Below are 22,135 nucleotides of genomic sequence, written 5' to 3'. Positions count from 1 at the left end.
CATGCCTGATTCAAGAAGGGGGTCTGATGGCCAAAAAATATTATTTTACTAACTTATTAATTTTAAGTTAAATTGTGCTTTGTTGGTATAGTGTCTGCTAGAATGTTAAAATGTTCATTGTTAAATATTTTTAAGTTGTTGTTTTGTAATTGATTTTTTTCTTTGAAAAGCAAGACAAATCAGTAAAAAGCACATTTTGTCTATTTAATTTATGCAGTGGTGAAAAAAATTTGCAAAATACATGGGGGAAAAAACTCGAAAAACCATGTTCGGTATTCGGTCTTCGGCCCAGTGTTTCATTTTGTTCGGTTTCGACTTCGGCCAAGAATTCGGTGCATCCCTAAACAGTAATGAGTTCTTTCATTTACAACTGGATTCTTTTCGACATTAAATCAAATGGAATAATTAAACAATAAAATAAATACAGTTCAAAACATTCAATTAAACGCTGTTAAATTAAAAACATTTAATAAAATTTAATTAAAACATTAAATAAATGCAACTGCGTTAAAACAATACATTAAATACATTTAAATTAAAACATTAAATGTAATTGAATTAAAACATTATATAAATGCAATTGAATTAAAACATCAAATGTAATTGAATTAAAACATATAAATGCAATTGAATTAAAACATTAAATGTAATCGAACTGAAGCATGAAATAAATTAAAATTTAAGTTTTTAAAAAATATTAAAATTAAAATGTATTTTCTAAATATTTTTTTTAATTAAATTGTTCAATTAGATTAAATTAAAATTAAATTACAAAGGCAAAGGCGGCGGCAAATATGCGAAATACACGGGACATTTGAACTATGAAATTTTTGGTACATTATCACAATATGGTTGTTTGTCAGTATCAAACAACATTATTTTCTGTTTCCTGTCATAGCAGGGGTTGAAGAATAAATGCACTTGTCTAGAGCATGCCGTCCCATCATCCAGTATATTTACCCAGGCAACAGACATCACACAGCTGAGTCTGGGTCTAACTGAGTCGTGTCTAGGTAGCAGCAGACAAAACACGCACACCATAAACATACACAATCTCACGTATGTAAAACCTGTGAATGACGTGAGCGAAGGTCGCAAGAGGAAGTCAGATGCTATCTTACGGCAAAGCAGACAGAGAAATGGGAAACAAAGTAAAGTAAACTTTGGTATAGAGCTGCAGCCGTATACGCCTTTTCCTCTTGGTTTGCATAGGACTAGACATGTTCCTGCTTTCCTGTTGAACAGTGCACTTGCCCTGAGTCATCTCGTCAAACTAGACGCCTTTAATTAGTGCGACAACTGTAAAACATTCTCATGAACCGTCTCTTGTGGCTGTTTTTCTCAGTTGGGTGACTGAATGGAGCTGGCAGCGGTCCAAGAAGAGCGTTTAACGAGTATGAATCAACAGAAGCAGACGCAATTAAATCGATTACATCACTCAGAGAACGAGGAAACACTTCCTCCTCTATCGGCTCACCTGTCGGCCCACCTGTGGGAAGCCACCAGAGGCACGCACACACCCTGTTATGCCGCGGTCTCGCTCTTAGCACTACAAACAAATCTCTCTGACAGTCAGACTCCTACCAGGACAAGTCCTCACACGCTCCACCTGCAGCAAGTATTTTACAATACGCGCCTTTTTTCATTGGCTAGACGGCAGTAGTAGTCATGCTTACAAGAAATGTCTAAACAGGGTAACAAGTAATGACAGCAAGTTCAATCAGACATATTTGCCAAGTTCATCGAAATCTACACTGTTCAAAAGTTTGGGGTTTGTAAGATTTTTTTTTATGCTTTTGAATGAAGTGTCTTATCCTCACCAGGGCATTTATTTAATCAAAAACACATTAAAAACAGTAATATTGTGAAATATTTTTTTTAAAGTTTTTAGCATCATTACTCCAGTCTTCATAGTCACATGATCCTTCAGAAATCATTCTAATATGCTGATTTGCAGTTCAAAAACATTCTTATTATCATCAAAGTTGAAAAGTTTGTCATGGTTTCCATAAAAATATTAAGAATTTTTGTGGAAAATATGACTCTTTTTTTCTGGATTGCTTGATAAACAGAAAGTTCAAATTAATAACATTTAGTTGAATCAGAAACATTTTGTAACATTATAAATGTATTTACTGTCACTTTTGATCACTTTTATTTCTTTAAATAAAGAAAATACATAGCCTATACATTTACCCAAATCTTTGTAGCGCAATCTTTGTATTCATATTAATTACATTCACTTAAAAACTCTTATTTTCAAGAAAAGATTCAATTTCTCTTAAAAATGTAATGTGGGGTAACAATCAAGTTAACCGTAATATCTTCTTTACACATTAAGTACATCTAAATCATGTTCTAAAATTATTTTTTTTCCACAAATATCATGAATTATTTCATAAATGTCATAATATTACATTTACCACATTAACTACCCTTTCCCTTCTCATTCAAGTTATCTGATACTTTAAAACAAAAAAAGCTTACAACTTACTTTTCAATAATTTCTTTAACACTTTTTGTTTTTTCTTTATTATGATATGAGGACAGTTGATCTTTATGACTTTATGCATCCCAAAAAAAATTAAATTAACTTTAATTCAGAAATTAAACACATGCTTATCATAGATGAGGTGTACTCAAGTCACTACATGCATTAGTTGTATTTTCAATGTTTGTTTTAAGAAATTAATTGATAGAACAAAAAAAGGTTGTCATGTCATTGACCCAGTAAATAGCTTTTACTATCTACCAACTACAGTCTGCCTTGTTTTTTCGCAACATGGAGAGAGATTAATAAACATATATATAATCCTAGATATGAGGCCGCGTTCAGCTTCATTAAGGAAGGAAGGTCTTAATAAGGAAGCTTCATCACTGGGGAGGAAGCAAATTAATGATTATTATAAAGCATACTGACGGTGATGAGCAGAAAGAGCAGTCTGAAACTTAATTTAGTTTCACCCTGCCTCATACAGCCCATGTTCTAATTAAAAATGATGATCTGAGAATAAAAGGCATGCTCGGACATGAGCTTGTACATGCTCAACTGTCTCTATGTGAGCCACGGTCAGTTAGGCTGGATATCGACAGGGTTCGAGACTGATGGTAAGAGTAGACATGGAGGACAGCACCTGCTCTCCTAGTCGGTCACACTCCAGCGCCTGGACACGGCTCACTTTCCCTCCATTCTTCCATACGTTCATCCATCTGCTCAACAGAACCTGGACCTCACAGCTGATTGCATTATTGGAAGGAGCACATCATTACTGGAGCAACCATAAGTCAATGAATCCTGATTGTCATGTGCTTTATTTAGGCCTACAACAATCAGGATTGTATAAGCATAGAAGTTTTCAATGCCAAACATTTCAACATACCAAGACTAAACACTAGTTTCCAACTAGGGAGTTGAATAAGCAGTGATACCATAATTTCCACTCAACTATAGAGCAACAGAGAGATAGACTTAGATATACTTGTGGACCAATATGGATTTTCAGATGCCTGATGTCAATATCTTAGCAGGGTGGAATGCTAAAAAAATCCTACGGATCCCAGACTTTTATCATTAATAATAAATATTCACAGCAGTGTTATCATGGAAACTTCCAAAAAAATATATATATAAATTTGATTTTAAATGTTTACACTTTTTTTAAATACAAAGTGATCATTTATATTTATTTTCAAATGTTTATAGCATTATTTATTTATTTAATTTTTTATTTTTTGATAATGCAATAAAATACTGTAATATGTCAAATCCACAAATAAAAGTTCACCAATTATTCATCACTACACAGTCAATTCAAATCTGATTCTGAGCTTATAAAGTTTTCGTCTGCCATTTACGGAGGCAGTAACGTCTTGCGCTTTCATGACAGCAAATCGTTGTCTCAAGGCCACCAGCTTGGCTCAATAAAACAATGCTCGGTTGGAAAGTAGAAGGTCAGCTGAGCTCTTGTGGGACAGCCACTATTTATAGTCCAATCCTACATCTGAATGACGCCAAGCCAAAACCCGAGTAGAGCCTCCAAAATCACGTCCGCTAGAATAAAGCTACTTTCTCAGCCTGCTATTTACACATCTGAGGCCGAGGTGCACATTCACATGCAAAGCATCACCTTTTCCCTTCCTTTGAGGGGCTTGGAGAGGGAAAGAAAGGGGCAATAGCCCTAGATTCAGACCCATCCCAAAGCTCTTAGCTCCTCAATAAATGCTCAATGGGCTCACAGCAGCATTTTGTGTTCAAGACGATGAAAGCCAGGAGAACTGCTGATCATGCGTAGAGAACTGGTGGACAGTTAAGACATACATGTCCCAATCTGTTGGGACAGTTTCCTTTTCGTATTTACGAGACAGAACCATGATGACACATGACATCAGGTTGCAATGAAATCAGACGAGCTTCACTGCAAAATAAAATTATGACGTTGTGATTTATTGGCAGGCAGTAATGTACGGAGGAGCATACTTTTATCACATATTATAGCGGAGATGATGAGCCTCTGTGCTCTTCCTTGAATAGGAAGTATGTACGATAACAGCGCAGGGAATGCGATGCATTGAAGGGTTAGTTCACCCAAAAATGAAAATTCTGTCATTAATTACTCACCCTCGTGTTGTTCGAAACCCGTAAGACCTTCGTTCATCTACGGAACACAATTTAAGATATTTTTGATGAAATCTGAGGGCTCTCTGACCCTCCCATAGACAGCAAGGTAAACCCCATTTTCGTCTCTACTGCGTCACTTGTGGACGCGCGTTCACGATAGTACCATGACGCGAGCGTGTGGAATAAAGTCGTCATTTTTGTTTTCTTTGCGCAAAAAAAGTACTCTCGTAGCTTCGTAACTTTACAGTTGAACCACTGATGTCACACAGACCACCTCTTTCCCACCCTCCCTGTAAGTTCCCAAGGAATACTGCACGGACTGGCGTCTGAGTGGCTGGCAGACTTCCAGACTTCAGTAATGCACTAATGAGTATTTGGAGACTCCCCTCAGCATTGCCGACGCCATTTGGGACATGAAAAAGGACAAAAAGAAGAGGGGGAGAGGAGAGGAAAAAAGGAATAGAGAGAAGAAAACATTGGCTGGCCTGCTGGCCCGACAGACAGAAACTACAGTGACTTACTGTCAGGCAGTCTACTGACGCTTATTTACAACACTGACAGACACGTACATTCAACCTTTGCGATGTTACATTAGCAGCTCGACATATGCCACTGCTAAAACACGCTAGACAAACACACACCACACAAAAGAACAAAGACTTGGTGATCGGCGCCAGTGCAGCAAACATAAATCGCAAGCGGAACGACGTACGTAGACCGTGACGCACTCCACCGAGAGCTGCAGAAATAAACAAAAACCTCATAAACACACTTGAATAGCACAAAAGCAGCAAAGCGGCCCAATGCAATGAGGGCTCAGCTTATCAACAGAGCTGGAGAAGAGGATCAAAACACAAGGAATAAACAAGTAATGAAGGAAAACAATGAATCACACAGCGCGTGAGTCACGAGTTATATTTCTTCCTCACTTCAACACCTTGTCTCATTTCAAGCCCAGTTTTCTCTTTCCTCTAACTTTTCTTATCTCTAGCTTGAGCAAAAGGAGTTTTGACCATTTTTTCGCCACAAAAGTACAGACCAACCCTGGCCTTCCTACATTTTTTTGAGACTTTCATTGACAGTGATAGTTGATGCAAAGGAAGTGACACAATAAATTTGACTCGTATCCAATTCAAACTTCTGTTATCTGCACGCGAGGAACAAGTCGATGTGTTTGGGTGCACATGCTAACCAGTAGGCTACAGCTCTTACAAAATAGCATGTTTTTATTTCTCTCAGAGCAAAATCTTCTGGTATTAGGTATAAAAAAAAATTAATTCCAAAAAAACTACTATAGTAAACAACTTAGCCTAGCTTACAAAGTAAATCATATTATTATGTCTTAAAAGGCCATTCAGTACCTAGTTGTTTAGCTAGCATTAGCATGATAGCATCACTGTTTTTTGCGCACTTTAGCTCTGATACCACAATGTTATACACTGCACTCCCATCTGCTGTGTGTATGTAAATGACACTATAGTGACTTTCACAGAGTGTCTACAATAATTAATTTCCTTATCTGTTCAACAAAAACAAGCAACTTGAGCATCACTACTCAGGATTTTCTCCGTCATCAAATCATCCCACCTTGTGTAATGTTTACACTTTATGGCTTTCTTCAGATCTTTTCTGCTTCTTCAGCTATACGGGTGCTGATTCTCCCATTGATTTTGCTGGTAAACCAATTTTCATTGTTTAATTTTCACTCTTTACATCAGCAAACAACACTACGCTATTAGCGTTTCTACAGAAGTTGCAGTCAATGAATGTGAGGATTCTCTCTGACGTTTAGTGAAGGTCATGTCATTTTAAAGGGATCATATGATGTTGCTAAAAAGAACATTATTCTGTGTATTTGGTGTAATGAAATGCGTTTATGTGGTTTAAGGTTAAAAAAAAACATTATATCCACAGGTGAGGCGGAGAGACTTTTGTTACACGCGCATGGTAATTACTACGAACATGGGGATAAGGTCGGTCGCCTCGTGGCCCATCAGCTTCGCAACAGAGCAGCTTCGCAATTTATTGCTCAAATTGCACAGCCCGATGGAGCATTAACCTCAGATTCTGTGGAGATTAATTCAACTTTTAAAAACTTTTTCTCTTTTCTGTATAAAACTGAAGCTTCTGGCCATTCAGAAGAAATGAACCAATTTCTTGGGCGTATTAACTTCCCTAGGGTTGATCCTCTTTTAGTGCCTGAACTTGATGGACCCATCACCTTAGAGGAGATCACTAAGTCAATTAATTCGTTGCAATCTAAGATATCGCCTGGCCCAGACAGGTTGCCTTCAGAATTTTATAAGAAATTTCATGTCAAACTGGCCCCGCTTCTTTTGTCTGTATTTGAGGAAGCTTTAGATCTAGGTATGTTGCCCCCAACACTGAGACAAGCATCTATAACTCTATTGCCTAAAGATGGGAAGGACCCAACATTATGTAACTCATACAGACCTATTAGCCTCCTCAATGTTGATGTTAAGATTTTAGCCAAGATTTTGGCCTCTCGTTTAGAGGCAGTACTTCCTAGTATTATCTCAGAGGAACAAACTGGATTCATTAAAGGACGGTATTCATTCTCTAACATTCGTACTCTTTTTAATATTTTATACTCAAGACAAAATAGTGTTTCCTCTGAAGTGATCATTTCGTTAAGACGCCAAAAAGGCATTTGATAGGATAGAGTGGGATTATCTGTTTAGAGTTCTGGAGGAGTTCGGTTTCGGGGAGGGATTGATATCATGGATACGTCTACTATATGCTGACCCACAAGCTTCAGTTTCTACTAACAGTGTTAACTCTGAGTATTTTACCTTATCACGGGAGAAACCTCGCACTTTTCTACTCAATTTTAAACGTTGTAAAATTAAGCGTGGTCCACTGCTGCACACGTGCCACAGTATCGATACAGGGCCAGCTGTATCGATACTCGTATCGTCAAATCTCTGTGACGATACATCGTCGTATCGATATTTTGAACACAGCACTACTACTCGGCCAGATGGCGTCTCTGTCTCCATCCATCACGCCCCAATACAAGGCCCAGATTAGCAATCTTCAGACTTGTTTACCTATCACCAGCAAGGAGGAAGTCCAAGATGATCCGTACAAAGGATCAGGAGGTTTGTGAATGCGGTAGGGGGAATTAAAACTCACTGAACGTGCAGTAACCACAGGCCTTCGCTGTCACTATGGGAACCTGCTGCGAGAAGATCCTACTTCATAAAAAAAGAAAGCCACGGCTAGCAGAGATGACCGCAATGACTGTCACCAAGCGACTGGCTCTTTCCTCGACAATTACAGAGAGAGACAGTAATTAAAAACACTCCTGCACGCCCTCAAGCTAATTAACAAGGTGAAGGACCTTGATACATGAGTGCTGCCACATTCCTTACAAGAAGACAAAGACAAAGCAGGAAAGGCCCTGTAAAACAATACCGCTTCAAGACAATGCCAACAAAAGAGGCCACAATTGTGCTGCATAGGTCAATGACGTGACGTTTATTTTCAATCTATTTCATTCAAAATTACACAAAAAATGCAGTACATACATACAATGACTTGAATATAGAAGTTGATATAGAAAGTCATTTTTACTAACAGCTATTAGATTGTATAATCAATGTCATATTAGATGACTGATGTTGAATTTTAAGTGTATATTGTAACTGTCAATTATGGAGTAGTGTGTACTTTGATGCTTGAAACAAAGGGGTGCTGTATGAAATGCAGTATTTTTATTTTTATTTATTTTATTCATTTAGCTATTGTGTGGTGAGCTCTGCTGTGACGTGAATTTCCCTTTGGGATTAATAAAGTCAATCAAATCGAATACACATCTTCAGTCATTTTTTACTTTTTGGGAGCAAAAAATATATCATAATGTAGATTAAAAAAATAAAATAACTGAATTTAAAAAGAAAACCTTAGGTAGTTTGAATAATCTTATTAAGCCTATTTCATAGAGGAACAAAAACTGCTACACTGGTTATTAATATTCGAAAAACATATACCAAATGAAGGTTGAAAAACAAAACAGGAAATGACATCATAGAAAGGACTCCTGCAGACCCTCATGACTGTTTGTCAAGGTCAATAATTCTCCTAAAATATCGGATCATTTGAACTCTTTATGACAATTCAAGATTAGTTCAGGTTGTTCAATGTCACACGGTGTGACCCAAAAACATAATTCATGAATTAATAATAATAATAATAATAATAATACAAAATTTACAAAAAAAGCAAGAAAAATGTGTTTAAAACATTAAGAAATAAAAAGAAAATATATATTACTACTTTTTACACGAAGGTTACACCACATGACATTTTTTGCCATCGAGTGAAAACTTTTGTTGAAAATGCTATTAAACGTGTTCAAAACCATATGAAACCAACATAAATACAAAAAAGGACATTTCTAAAAACTTGACTAGTGTTTAAACTAGATTTTTAAAAGATATGTCCTGACATATCAATGACTTGTCTGACGTTTTAGTTTCACTTTTGTTTTTGGCCATTGGTCTAGACGAAGACATAGCTTGTGGAAAGAGGACACGTACCATCAGGGCTACTCATGTCTACAAACTCCTAGTTTCTAAAGCAGTTGCACGTCTGTGTCCAGACAGCATTAATCACACGAAGGGCCTGACAGCAGCAACCTATTTTTGTCACCGGCTGAACTTGTATCTCATTAAAACTTAAATACTACACAAATTATCTTGAATCCAGCTTGCTGGGATTCATAAATCGTTGATGGCTTTGGCTCGAGGTCAAGCCACTGACGGCAGAGCTAATGTTGATGTTGAATGTGTCAACAGTCATCTTCCACAGGGAAGAAGCATGTTTGCTCACAAACCTCACACGAACGTGAGAGAACTACATGAAGTGTGTTCATAATTCAGTAGAAACTCACACGACTTTAAAAAAAGTTATACAAAATTTACCTCAAAACGAAGCCACATTAACATGCAGCCCAGTCCTTTCATGCACCGACAACTACACGGCAACAAGATCAGGGGTGTTTAACCGCCGACAGGTTTGTCTGCTCCTCACTTTTTCCACTGGCTTTGCTCGTCAGGTTTGCCGTGTGACTGTGGCGGAGGGCAGCTCGAAAAGCTTCGGAATTGAGCCTCTGACCACAGAGAGAGCCGTGCCAGGGTTTTGAAATACCCCTCCACAAATACACCTCCCATCCAGAGAGCTCTGGTTTGCACTTGCCTCTCACCACCCAGACGTGTAGGCGCTGTTAGAAAGAGAACGGGTCCCCCTCCCTGCGCTGGAGTGGCTATGACACTCGCCAAGCTTTCCTAATGCAATGCGGCTCAACTTTGTGGGGTAAAGTCTGCTTAATGCCCAGCTTCGTCCAACTCAAAGGTATTTACAAATCAACTTTACCACAGTATGTCGGTGCAGGAGAGGAATTGCGATAAATGTAAGTCCAAAGGAGATTTCTTTCGTCTCTGCTTGATTTGTGCAAAACAAATGGCAGCGCTTGACATAATAAAAGCACTTACTTAGAAACATTATGCCATTTGTACAAGTACAACACACACCATTTTAAATGCAATTTTGAGCAGGTCATATATTCTTCGACGTAACAAATCAATTCATCAAAGCTGCATCTGTTATTTCACGACAGAGTAAACTGCTGCGTGGTTCTGAAAGCAGGCGCAACGGTGCTCAAAGACTGGGGTAAAGAGGAACGGAGCGATGGACTGAATGTGGCAGACAGCCAGAGGAGAGCCAATGCATTTTAATGTGAGCTAGCTTGAGTGTTTGCATCTCAGTGCTCAAAGTGAAAAAAAATAGGTGCCGGTACTTGCTTTGATATTAATCGCTGCCAAATTTAGCTTATTAGATTAACTAAATGTTTACTGGTGTTGAATTTAGGCTAATTGGAATAGTTTTACTCTATCCTGTGTGAATTCACAGAAGCACAGTGAACATCACAGTGTTGACAAACCATAACACTAGACAATTAATGTACACCTTTATGTTAGAGAACGGGCCATTATTTTTTATTCATTATTTGCACTGCATGCCTGGTGAAATTATTTATGTTCAATTAATAATATCACCCAAGTCATGAGAAACATTGACAAGTTACAGGTTACGAACACAGCCCTCAGATTTCCTCAAAAATATCTTAAATTGTGTTCCGAAGATGAACGAAGGTCTTACGGGTTTGGAACAACACCAGGGTGAGTAATTAAATGACAGAATTTTCATTTTTGGGTGAACTAACCCTTTAATATCCATCCTTTCTCTGAACTGCTTACCCTCAGTAGGGTCGTGGGAATGCTGGAGCCTATCCCAGCTTCTTGGGCCACAGACGGGGAACACCCTGGACACCCTGGCCAGTCCATCTCAGGACTCACATGCACATACACATACACTCACACCTACGGGCAATTTATTTTGTCCAATGCATGTCTTTTGATTGTGGGGAAAAAACAGCATGCGGAAAAAAAAAACACACCAACAAAAAATGGAGAACATGCAAACTCCACACAGCCATGCACTACCATTCAAAAGTTTGGGGCAGGTAAGATTTTTTTTATGTTTTCAAAAGAAGTCTCTTATGCTCACCAAGACTGCAAATATAGTAAAAACTGTGTTATTGTGAAATGATATTACAATTTAAAATAACCATCTTCTATTTGAATAGAATTTAGAATGTCATTTATTCTGGTGATGGCAAAGCTGAATTTTTAGCATCATTACTCCAGTCATCAGTGTCACAGGATCCTTCAGAAATCATTCTAATATGCCAAATACCATCATGAAATGCTGGATGGACGGTAATGAGCAACTGTATTAACAACTAGTTTGCAAAGGTCCAAATCAAATCATTTAATCATTTTAGAAACTAAATAGCGTTGAATCCTTTAGGAATTATTTTAAGGAGGTTAGCTGCAAACTAGCAAACTACCAATTCACTCGCATCATAAATATGCCTTCTACCCTGACTAAAGTCCATAATAATCCAGTTTTAATGACAACAGTCAACACTTTGCAAGACTAAACAGTCTGCCCTGTTGCTCTCACTACACAAAGACTATCTTGTCGAGCAGGGATAGATGTAAAAACATTTACAGTTACTGTAAAAAGCATGATGCAGAATTGCCAGAGCCATGTAGCAGTGAGCATGAGCTCACATCAAGCACCGGTGTGTGTTTAATCCACCACAGTGTGCGCCATCCAACTCTGAAGTACTGTAAACGCCACAAAGACTCCATAAACCGGAGTTGAAGTTTTATGATGGGAGTAAGCAAGGAAAATAATAACACAGAAATAAGCGGTGCTTAGAAACCAAGCGATTAAAGGCGCATAAAAAGAACAAGAGATCGAAATGAGATCTGAATGGAATAGGGTGTTTTGCCCCCCGAAGCAACGTGGAGAACTGTAAAGGAGCCACATTACATTCCTCAAGTGAAATGATTTTTCAATTAGTGTGTGAACTGCGTTTGGAAGAGGGGGAGTCTATCAGAGGAGGGGTCTCAGATTCAATCAGTTCAGCTGCAGACGGAGGGCACTGTGTAAATGTGTGAGGGGGGTTTGGCGTCACCGCAAGGGAATGTCTTTCTCTCTCTCTTTCCTCCCCCTACTCAGCCGCCTGGCCCTGGAGCCAACGAGAGACACATTGTTTAGTCTAAATCCTGCTAGTAGAGGGCTACACACTCTAGACCCCCATCACACAAACGGCAAAACACACAAATAAGCGGAAATGCGCTTCGAAAAACAACTGAGAACTTCAATAAGAGAAAATCTATATGTTTGCTGCTTTATTTTCAAGTGTCACGCTACGGACAGCTGTATATATGTGATACTCGCAGCATGAAACGCAGACGCAAAGCTGACATGACATGCAATACCGTGCTGAGCAGTGCCGCACACACGCAATGCACACATGCATACAGTACACCCATACTGAAGCGCTATCAGAGTACAAATCAAAAAACGTGGAAATGCTTGACAGAGTGAGACAGCCAACTCCCACTTCCTGCCCTCCCCCACAGACAGACGGGCAAATTCCTTAAGGCCGACAGAGCTCGCAGACGCAGACGGGGAGGGGAGAAACAAGTAAGACACAGGGCAACAAACACGCCGCTGCAGTGGGACCACGGTGTGTTTCAAAGAAAATATGAGGAAATATCAAAGAGCGTCACGTCTGTGCTAATTTGTGCTCGTTTTATTATTCCGCGGAGATAATTATCTTTGCTCATCAAACGCTCAAATTAGAGTGATGAAAAACCTCAAAGGAAATGATATTAAGACCAGACGTTTGAAATCATATATTTGGGTAATTACAGAACGGGATCCAACGTCACACTTCCCCGTGTGTAATTTTATGTTAACCCTTCAGCGCGATAAAAGAAAGAAATGTGAAAACCAGAGCACCACCTTCAAGTAGCAACAAAGGCACAGCGTGATGGGATCAAATGGTAATACTAAACATTTCTGACATACACTGGGTGGGGAGTTCAACTTTTTTTAAAGACAGAGATGGAGCAAGGAACTCCTGTTATATTTTGAATAAAAATTATCGCACATTAAGCCTGGCCTAAAATAATGTGTGTATAGTAGAGTCAAATACTAATGACCTTGTCTCTTCTGAGGAACACAAAAGAAGATATTTTGAAGAATGTGTTTTTTTTTTCTATACTATGGAAGTCAATGGGGACCATCAACTGTTTGGTTACACACATTCTTCAAAATATCTTATTTTACATTCCACAGAAGGAAGAAAAATTATACAGCTTGTAAATGATTATGATACATTTTCATTTTTGGGAGAACAACCTTTTTAACTTTGGTAGAAGATAACTTATTAATTTAAAACTTTAATGCTTTTAAAAATGTAGTTAAAGGCTAACTCAATAATAGCCCATTAAATTTTGTTTAACAAATACTTTCATTTTTTACTAAAATTAGTTTACGAATAAAAATTAATTAGCCACTGCAGACCCCCTGTTGAAGACCCATGATATGATGATTATTATCATATTCTTGTACAACTATTTATATGGTTTTTCCAAGGTACCTTCACGAATAAATGGACATAAAAAGTTTCCTGTCTAAAACCCATGGTATTGTCATAATGGTACATGTCCAAAAAAAAACACGGTCATGGTACATGTCCAAAAAACATGGTACTGTCATGATAGATGTTCAAAAAATTTAAAAAAGCACGGTATTGTCATGGTACATGTACAAAAAATGTCATGATACATGTTCAAAAAATCACAGTGTTAGCATGTACAGTACTGTACCAAGTTAAAAACATTAGCACAATTGCTAATATTGTTGGTTAATTGCTTTACTCCGAATTGCCGCTATTTGAAAGTGAAAGTAAAATCTGCATGCCGCTTTTACAAGCTATTTAAAAGCGAAGAAAAGCAAGGAAAGCGAGGAAAAGAGGGAACGCCCCCGCCCCCACGGCGATACCGGTATTACTGGTGTTGTCACACGTCGATTAACCGGTGGGAAAATTTCCTCACCGTCACAACCCTAGTTTGTGTATAATAAATGTATTATAAACTTGTATTATAATCCTATTATAAACTCCAAAGTCACGTTAGAAAAAAAATCATGTAAAAATGGAATGTAATTGATACCAAAAACACTTTTTAAACTTACCATTTTGTATAGAAATTGCCATGTTTATTGTAATTTAAAAAAAAGTTAAAGCCTGAAGAATTCAGCCACTATATATGAAATAAGCTGCTAGTTTAGCAGCGTGGTCTGATATTGTGTCCAAAATAAGACTTAAGGTTAAGATGTGTTTCTAACATGGTGCACAGCCCATTATCCAGCAATTGATGCACAGTACTGGATGCTCCACAGAACGTCCTTGATCAAGAACACAATATCTCTCTTCATGGCCCTGCTAGAATCTCATACCATGGCCTGTCGTCTCTAAAAAGTGCCAATACTGCATACGAACTATCGCCAGAGCCTTAATGGTCATGTTACACATATGTGAGTGTGTGTGAGTAATGAGTGCTGATGGGCTTAGCAGAGTGGCAAAAGATCCATAGCTTTATGCTCTCACAGCGGTCACAGACGAGGTAATGACTCTCACACACAGCACAGCCTCCCCTTCATCTTAATCTTTTCCATGCTCGACAAACCATCCTCTCGCTGGGTGGGCCCAAGCCTAAAGGCGGCACATTACGGCGCTAAACTCCTTCAACTGAAACTAACTACCCGTCCAGGCCAGGGTCTAACTCCGATCTAAATCACTGTGGCAGTTCCTAACGGCTTTAAAATGAGCTTGTGATGAGCCCTCAAACCGGTTCAGCAGCATGGTTGGACAAGACCACACTTTTAATTACTGTGTCTGTCTCCATTGTAACCTCATTGTGTGGTCTTACCTCTGTAGTCACAACCGCAAACTAAGCTGAAATTGCGTTCCTCACAGGACATGTGGGTTTGCTGGACAGAAGATGGTGGAATATGTGACCCCAGCACGACTACTTTAGCTAAGGAGAATCAGTATGGCGATGACGCAGAACTGAAAGGAATTTGTTAAGAAGCTTTCATTCTAGAGATGGACTATATGGGAGATGTGAAGGTGCCATTTTCTATTGGTTTGCCCACCCTGGGGGTTTATTAGACCGTAGATGAAACTGAAAATCATAGTTGAAGTGGTGACTCACAATAACTGTAAAAAAAAAAAAAAGACAGCTTCTGAATTTAGCTTTTCCATTTCTCAAAAATAATACTGGGGTTATTTACATGGCCGGAAACTGTCTGGATTAATATAATGGTAGATATTTTGTGGACGCACTTGCTGCATTCAAAGACAAAAACATTTAAAATACTGACAAAACAAAGAGCGCTACCAACATGTATCATTGCAATACCACTGGACCGTCATTCTTTGAAGTACCATGTACATACCATAGTATTTGAATATGGTAAACCTTCAGTAATGTGGATCGCGGTATTACCATCTAACACTCTACCCGATCAAGTTAGTTTACAGTATTGTAATGTAAAAGTGACACAATCAAATAAAAAAAAAAATTTGGTGCTTTGTGCTATTACAAATCCTGAGTTTTGAAATGCATATGCTGTATATAAATCCTGCATATTCCCAATAGGATTATTCTCTATCTCACAATCATGCTCTCCATTCAACTTCAAGATGCACTCATCGATGTTTGGGTTATACTTTGCTGGTTCTTATTCATCCCAGTGGTCTTGAACTTTATACAGACAAATCAACATTGACAAGCTTTTCTGTTTCTCATCAGAGCTGCCTGGTTGACTTTTGTTGTATTCCTTTACATTCATCTACACTACTGTTCAAAAGTTCAGGTTCGGGAGATTTTTTTATGTTTTTAAAAGTCGTCACTTTTGCTCACCAAGGCTGCATTTATTTAAAGGCAGGGTATGTGATTTTTCAAAAACACTTTAGAAAACTGATTCGGGCCGAATAGCAAAACAAACTTGTAGCCAATCAGCAATAAGGGGCGTGTCTACTCGTGATGTGGAGGAGAGAGCTTCAGTGCATGGGACGGACATTATTAGCCGAGCCGAGCGACAGGAAGATATAGATGGCGGATAAAAAACAAAAGAGGAAAACGTCTGCGGAACGATAAGGCAAGAAGTAGGACCCGTGTAAAATATTGGATCAGCTTTCCAGTGCTGGAGAGAACTCAAGGAGCGGAGGCCTGCGATCGGACGCCGAGGTTGCTTTGTTTCTTCTCAATAGGTGAGTAACACCGTGTCTACAACAACTAAAGTCTGCCTACACTGGACGCGAGAAAGAGGTCAAACGACCGTTGAAAACCATTTGAAATCGGTGTCAGCACGTCATAAATAGAACCCGGCAGCAGTTTTCTGTCGGGGATTTGTTGCGCCGCGCCGCTCACGTCCGTAGACAAGGTGTAACATTGGTTTTGCTTTGTTTCACAGAACTAATCGTTGCCTGGGTTGCGTACGTATATGTGGGGCGGAGCTATCAAAATAGGGGCAAGACCCTTTTGGGGTAGGGGCGTGTTTGTTTTGGTGATTTCAAATATCAACATTGGCTACCAGAAATCGCTTACTCTGCCTTTAATAAAAAATGCAGTAAAATCGGTAATATTATAAAATATTATTAAAATTAAAAATATCAAATTTTCTCTTTGAATATACTGTAAAATGTAATTTATGATTTGGGCTCAAGAAACATTTCTGATTATTATCCATGTTGAAAACAGTTCTGCTGCTTAATATTTTTGTAGACACTGTGAAAAAAAATTTCTGAATGCTTTGATGACTAGAAATTTCAAAAGAATGGCTTTTATTTCAAATAGAAATGAAAAAAATTACAAATAGTTTTTTTTACAGAACTCTTTAAAATTGTGAGATATTTGGTCATGTGATCTCAACATGGCAGCCTCAGTGAGGGAGCGACCCACTGTATGTAGAATAAAACAGCTTTTTCTGGGCTACATATGACTGGAATCTTTTTCTAATGCAAGTGTACAACATTTTAAACATTTTTGTCAAATGGTCTAATTTCATTAGAATGACTGGGTGCACCTTAAGGGATAGAACACAACTGACATTTTTATTCTTCTCCTCCCATCCTCTCCCTAATCTACTGTACCAGTGGAGACAGAGACCATTATCTCATCGAGGTCAAGGCTAAACCCAAAATACATTCCCAACCATCAGCAGTGCAGTTAGCACACATTAAACACTAACTAACCCACAAAACACTGTATGTCTTGTGATCGATGCTTAATTAGGGAAAAGGCTTGAATGAATTCTTGCACACAACATGGGGAAATAATATCCATCTACCACATTCCTGCAATGTTTTAGAGACTTTTCAAGGGTCTCAAAACAATCGATGGTACAATATCACATGCTTCTGATCTGATGACTAACTGCATATCCATAACAACGTGGTAAACAGGCTCTAATGGCCGACACACAGCATGGTCGATCTGATCCATATGAAAGCAGGAAACAAGAAACAGACATCAAAACGCACTCTCTGATAATGATCCTCAGTCTGTGTGATTTATACATACACACAGTCTTATTTTTTAGCTTGATTTTGCACTACACCACTGCCAGGATTTTCATACAGAATAAAATTGTCCAGTCAGTGTATAAAACAGACATCCAACAGCCTGAAAAACATCTGATTATGAAACCAACCATCAATAAACTTTGCTTGTAATTTGTTTTTCTAATTATCCCCAAAAGCATCTGCTTGTGTAACTACTGACAAGTGCAGAGTCAAACCACTTTACTTTAAATAGAGTAAAAGAGGCAAAAAACACTAGACTAAAGTCATTACACTGACATCAAACTATGAAAACAGGAATCACCATAAGACATCACTGGCTAAATATCATTTTCTCTTCAAATGAACCTAATGATCCTCAGTCTGTGTGATTTATACATACACACAGTCTTATTTTTTAGCTTGATTTTGCACTACACCACTGCCAGGATTTTCATACAGAATAAAATTGTCCAGTCAGTGTATAAAACAGACATCCAACAGCCTGAAAAACATCTGATTATGAAACCAACCATCAATAAACTTTGCTTGTAATTTGTTTTTCTAATTATCCCCAAAAGCATCTGCTTGTGTAACTACTGACAAGTGCAGAGTCAAACCACTTTAGTTTAAATAGAGTAAAATAGGCAAAAAAACACTAGACTAAAGTCATTACACTGACATCAAACTATCAAAACAGGAATCACCATAAGACATCACTGGCTAAATATCATTTTCTCTTCAAATGAACCTACAAGTCTAGATTAATATACCAGGAGACATTTTTTTTTCTGATGCATTAATTGCATTCAAAGACATAAACACTCAAAATACAGACAAAATAAGAGTAATAAAGCATGTGCCAGCATAGTACTATGGCATAGTCGTGTGTAAATACCATAATACAGGTAATAATTCAGAAACATGGACCATAATAATTACCATCTGATACCATCACTGTATTATGATACCACAACTCAACGATCTACTTACTGGTACAATGATTTGGGGAAATGCAGCTCACCACAGTACTGAGGTAAAGACCACACAAACTAATTAACCTATAATAAAACCTGCTCTGAAATACATATGTGAATGAAAATACTGTTCACTCTTAAAAATAAAGGTTCCAAAAGGGTGTTTTTGCGATGATGCCATAGAAGAACCATTTTTGGTTCCCCAAAGAACCTTTCAGTGAACAGTTCCTAAAAGAACCATTTTGAAGAACATTTTAAAAATCTAAAGAAACATTTTCGACTATAAAGAACCTTTTCTGCATTTGAAAGGTTTCATGGATGTTCAAGGTTCTTCATACAACCATTGATGCCAATAAAGAACCTTTATTTTTTTTTATTAAGAGTGCATATAACCATGGAAGTTCTGCATATATGCAGTAATATTCTCTGGTGGTTTATTAGCTCTAGCCTTTCTTTCTAAGTAGCACTAAAAGCACCTGCTTGCTTGAGTAACTTTTTTCCACTTTGGTTTAACTAGACTAGATTAACGCGCAGAAGACACACTTCAAGTCATAATACTGACACTGAAACTAGATTCAACAACGCATCTCTAGGTAATAATGAACCAGCGAAGCAATAGGAAGCACGACACTACTGACAGTTCACATTTGTACAGTGAACCGATTCAGTTCACTTCACATTACAGCGTCCATGCAACATCGCGTGATTCTAATGAACAACATACACAAATAATGTAACATGGACTCTGTAATATGGATACATATTACATAAGTCAAATGTAAATCTGAAGCATATTTACCAGCCACAGCACTGAGCAGAAGCAATGTGCACAGCCCCAGTGACAGCACTGATGTTCGGTTTAGGATCCGCACTCTCATCCTGATGATGGTCCTGGTGCTTCTGGATGGGTTCAGCTCCAAAAAAAAGTTCCAGTAGATTTTATTTTTTTCCCCCCTCTTCTCTATCGACCGAAGTTCAAACTCATGTGCTCGGTGGGAATAGTCCGAAATTAGACGTGCAGATGAACGTTTGGAGGCAATGCATGATTTTAGACGCCTTTGGGTTAGTGTGTGCTTTGATAAATAGATTACAAACGCATTTTCTCCATGCTGGCTTGGCGTTTGAGCGATTATACTTCATGCAGTGTGTGTGATCCACTTCCTCGCAGGTATTCAGCTCTTTTAAGAGAGATCTCAAAGCCTGCAGCGATCGCGTCTCGGTTGTTATCGGTGTTTATAAACAAGATTTAGTTTCGATGTATTTGGTTCTGGTCCAGATGCTCGAGCGGTATCTTAACATGAGTCAGGTTTCTTCGTGTCAGTCCGCTTCAGTCGTTGTTTAGCTTCACAAGCTGACGACATGTCCGACATGTTCTGGCTTTAACTAGTTTTATTCCTGAATTGACGCCAAAATAATGTCTCTAAAATGAAGCAAATCTACGGCAGAAGGCGTCGAGCCCATCGGTCGGTTCAAGCGGCCGAACAGGAGCGACATTGAGTCCGATCCAAAGCGACAGAGGCCTTTAATAACCAGCGCAGCGAGTCTCAGTCGATGATGGTCGGTGAACTGATCGCCGGTCAGGGTCTGCTCGGGTAAATTAGCGCATTTCTCCCGGTGTGGATGTTTATCGCCCCGCGGATCGCGTCGAGCTCCCGCGGCCGCTCTCGGTAACTTCAGCTCCGTCTAGAGCAGACAGATGAAGGGCAGCCAGTCCTCCTCCTCCACCCCCTCTCTCTCTCTCTCTGCCAAACCAATTCAATTATAAGTTGTCTCGCTTCCTTTCTCCCCTCTCACCCATACATATTTTCCTTGTTACAACAGTTTCCGCCAAAAACACCTCACTTGCTACACTTATGATTACTACAACTGAGGTGTAAAATTTGGTTTTACACTAACAAAAATTGTTCATACCAGGTAAGCAACCATGGTAATAGGTATATATGTACCATGTATACATAGCCTATATAAATATAATATATAATCACTCTATCGTAGTGCTATCACGGTCCTTTTATTTTCTTTTTACTTTGTTAAAATAAAATGTAAACTGAAATCATATTTATTTTTTCCCTCTCAATGACTAGGCCTACCGTTTTTTCTTCTTTTGAAGAACATATACAGAACGAGAATCTCGGATCTTCAGGAATTTATCAAATGAATCGTGGTTACTTCATATAAACACTCCCAGTTTGTTAACGAAAAAAGCTTGAAAACAAGCAACGTTATCATAATTTCTGTGAAATACCAGAGGAAATATCCGATTGAAAATGGAGTGTCTTGAGAATTGTCTTCTAGTCTTGAGTACTCCTGTTTTACATTGTTTGAAAGAAATCCCATAATTATCTATGACTATTTTCCAGTAGTAACCCGTAATTATCTATATTAACTACGCTATCTTGGCAGAAACTGCTAATAATTATCTTTTTTAAGCGTTATAAATTACGCAATGATTACAATGCAATAGTTATTATGCAGAGTTATGTATGTGTGTAGGTAACAGAAAAGTAGGGATTCAGTTAATGTTTTACTTTCCTAATATTTTTACGTAAATACTTATCTGACTACAAATTCGAATAAGACATATAAAATTACATAGTAGGCTATTTTCTTATTTACTTTGAAAATGAAATATGACCAAGTCATGTCGGTCATCGGTTTCACCCACATATGCGACAACCTGTCCATCTCAGTCAGATGACGTGCCAGTACATTTTAGAAGCAAAGGTTACTAGTCATTTCTTTATTTGGTATTTTGAAGATGAATGGAGTACTTTGATTGCGGTTGAAGTTGAGCAAGATTAGACTACGACAAGGATGTGGAAGGTTTAGCTATGTGGGTGACTTGAAGCCACACAATGTTTCCATACAAACAGCGCCCCCTGGTGACTAACACTCTGTAACAGTTCATCTGGGGTGAAGCAACAAGGCATCACAAGAGCTTGAGAGCCTTTAAATTACATAACCCTGTCATTAAATTCAAGTGCTCTGTAATTGATTTTAAGACGCTGACTGACTTTCAAAAGAAGCCGTCACACATGCCACACAGATCTGATGGTGTGCATGCTGTAACAAATATTGTAAAAGTACTTATATTTATGCATTTCGCTTTTACTCAAAGCAACTTTTGTTGCATTCAGTGTATAGTATAGGGTGACCCATACGTGCCATTTTTTCCGGACGCGTCCTGGCCAGGATTTCTATATTGCTTTGATTCAAAGTACCTCGACAGCGTTTCGAAAACACAAGGAACCGATGTCATACACCGATCGGTCTGCACCCGCAAACCAAGCCAAACCCTAGATATTTTAGGCAATATAGAAATCCTAGTCAGGATGCGTCCGGGAAAAATGGCACATATGGTCACCCTAGTATAGTATTAATAGTTTATGCATTCCCTGGGAATCAAACTCAATACCCTGGGCTTTCTCAATATCCAAAAATGTGATTTTGAATCAAGTTTATTTAAAAAATGAAGATAAAAAATAACCCACAGTATTACATGTCATTAAACAGATTGCTTATATT

At 38.3% G+C, this 22,135-nt stretch overlaps 1 protein-coding gene across 1 annotated transcript in view; it reads right to left on the bottom strand.

Moving 5' to 3' along the window:
• The window catches only part of LOC107749896 (bone morphogenetic protein receptor type-2-like), a 36,640-nt gene extending 16,292 nt beyond the window's left edge, over positions 1-20,348 (bottom strand). The window contains exon 1 of the mRNA XM_016565120.1: positions 19,410-20,348. Coding sequence (XP_016420606.1) covers positions 19,410-19,488 — 79 coding nt within the window. The 5' untranslated portion in view covers positions 19,489-20,348. The remainder of the gene's footprint in view (positions 1-19,409) is intronic.
• Between the last annotated feature and the right edge of the window lie 1,787 nt (positions 20,349-22,135).

This window comes from Sinocyclocheilus rhinocerous, unplaced genomic scaffold (genome assembly GCF_001515625.1).
Source record: "Sinocyclocheilus rhinocerous isolate Xijiao unplaced genomic scaffold, SAMN03320098_v1.1 scaffold1473, whole genome shotgun sequence".
Classification (NCBI taxonomy): Eukaryota; Metazoa; Chordata; class Actinopteri; order Cypriniformes; family Cyprinidae; genus Sinocyclocheilus; species Sinocyclocheilus rhinocerous.
The sequence above is the reverse complement of the archived record's forward strand: the minus strand, read 5'-3'. Positions and strand labels throughout refer to the sequence as shown.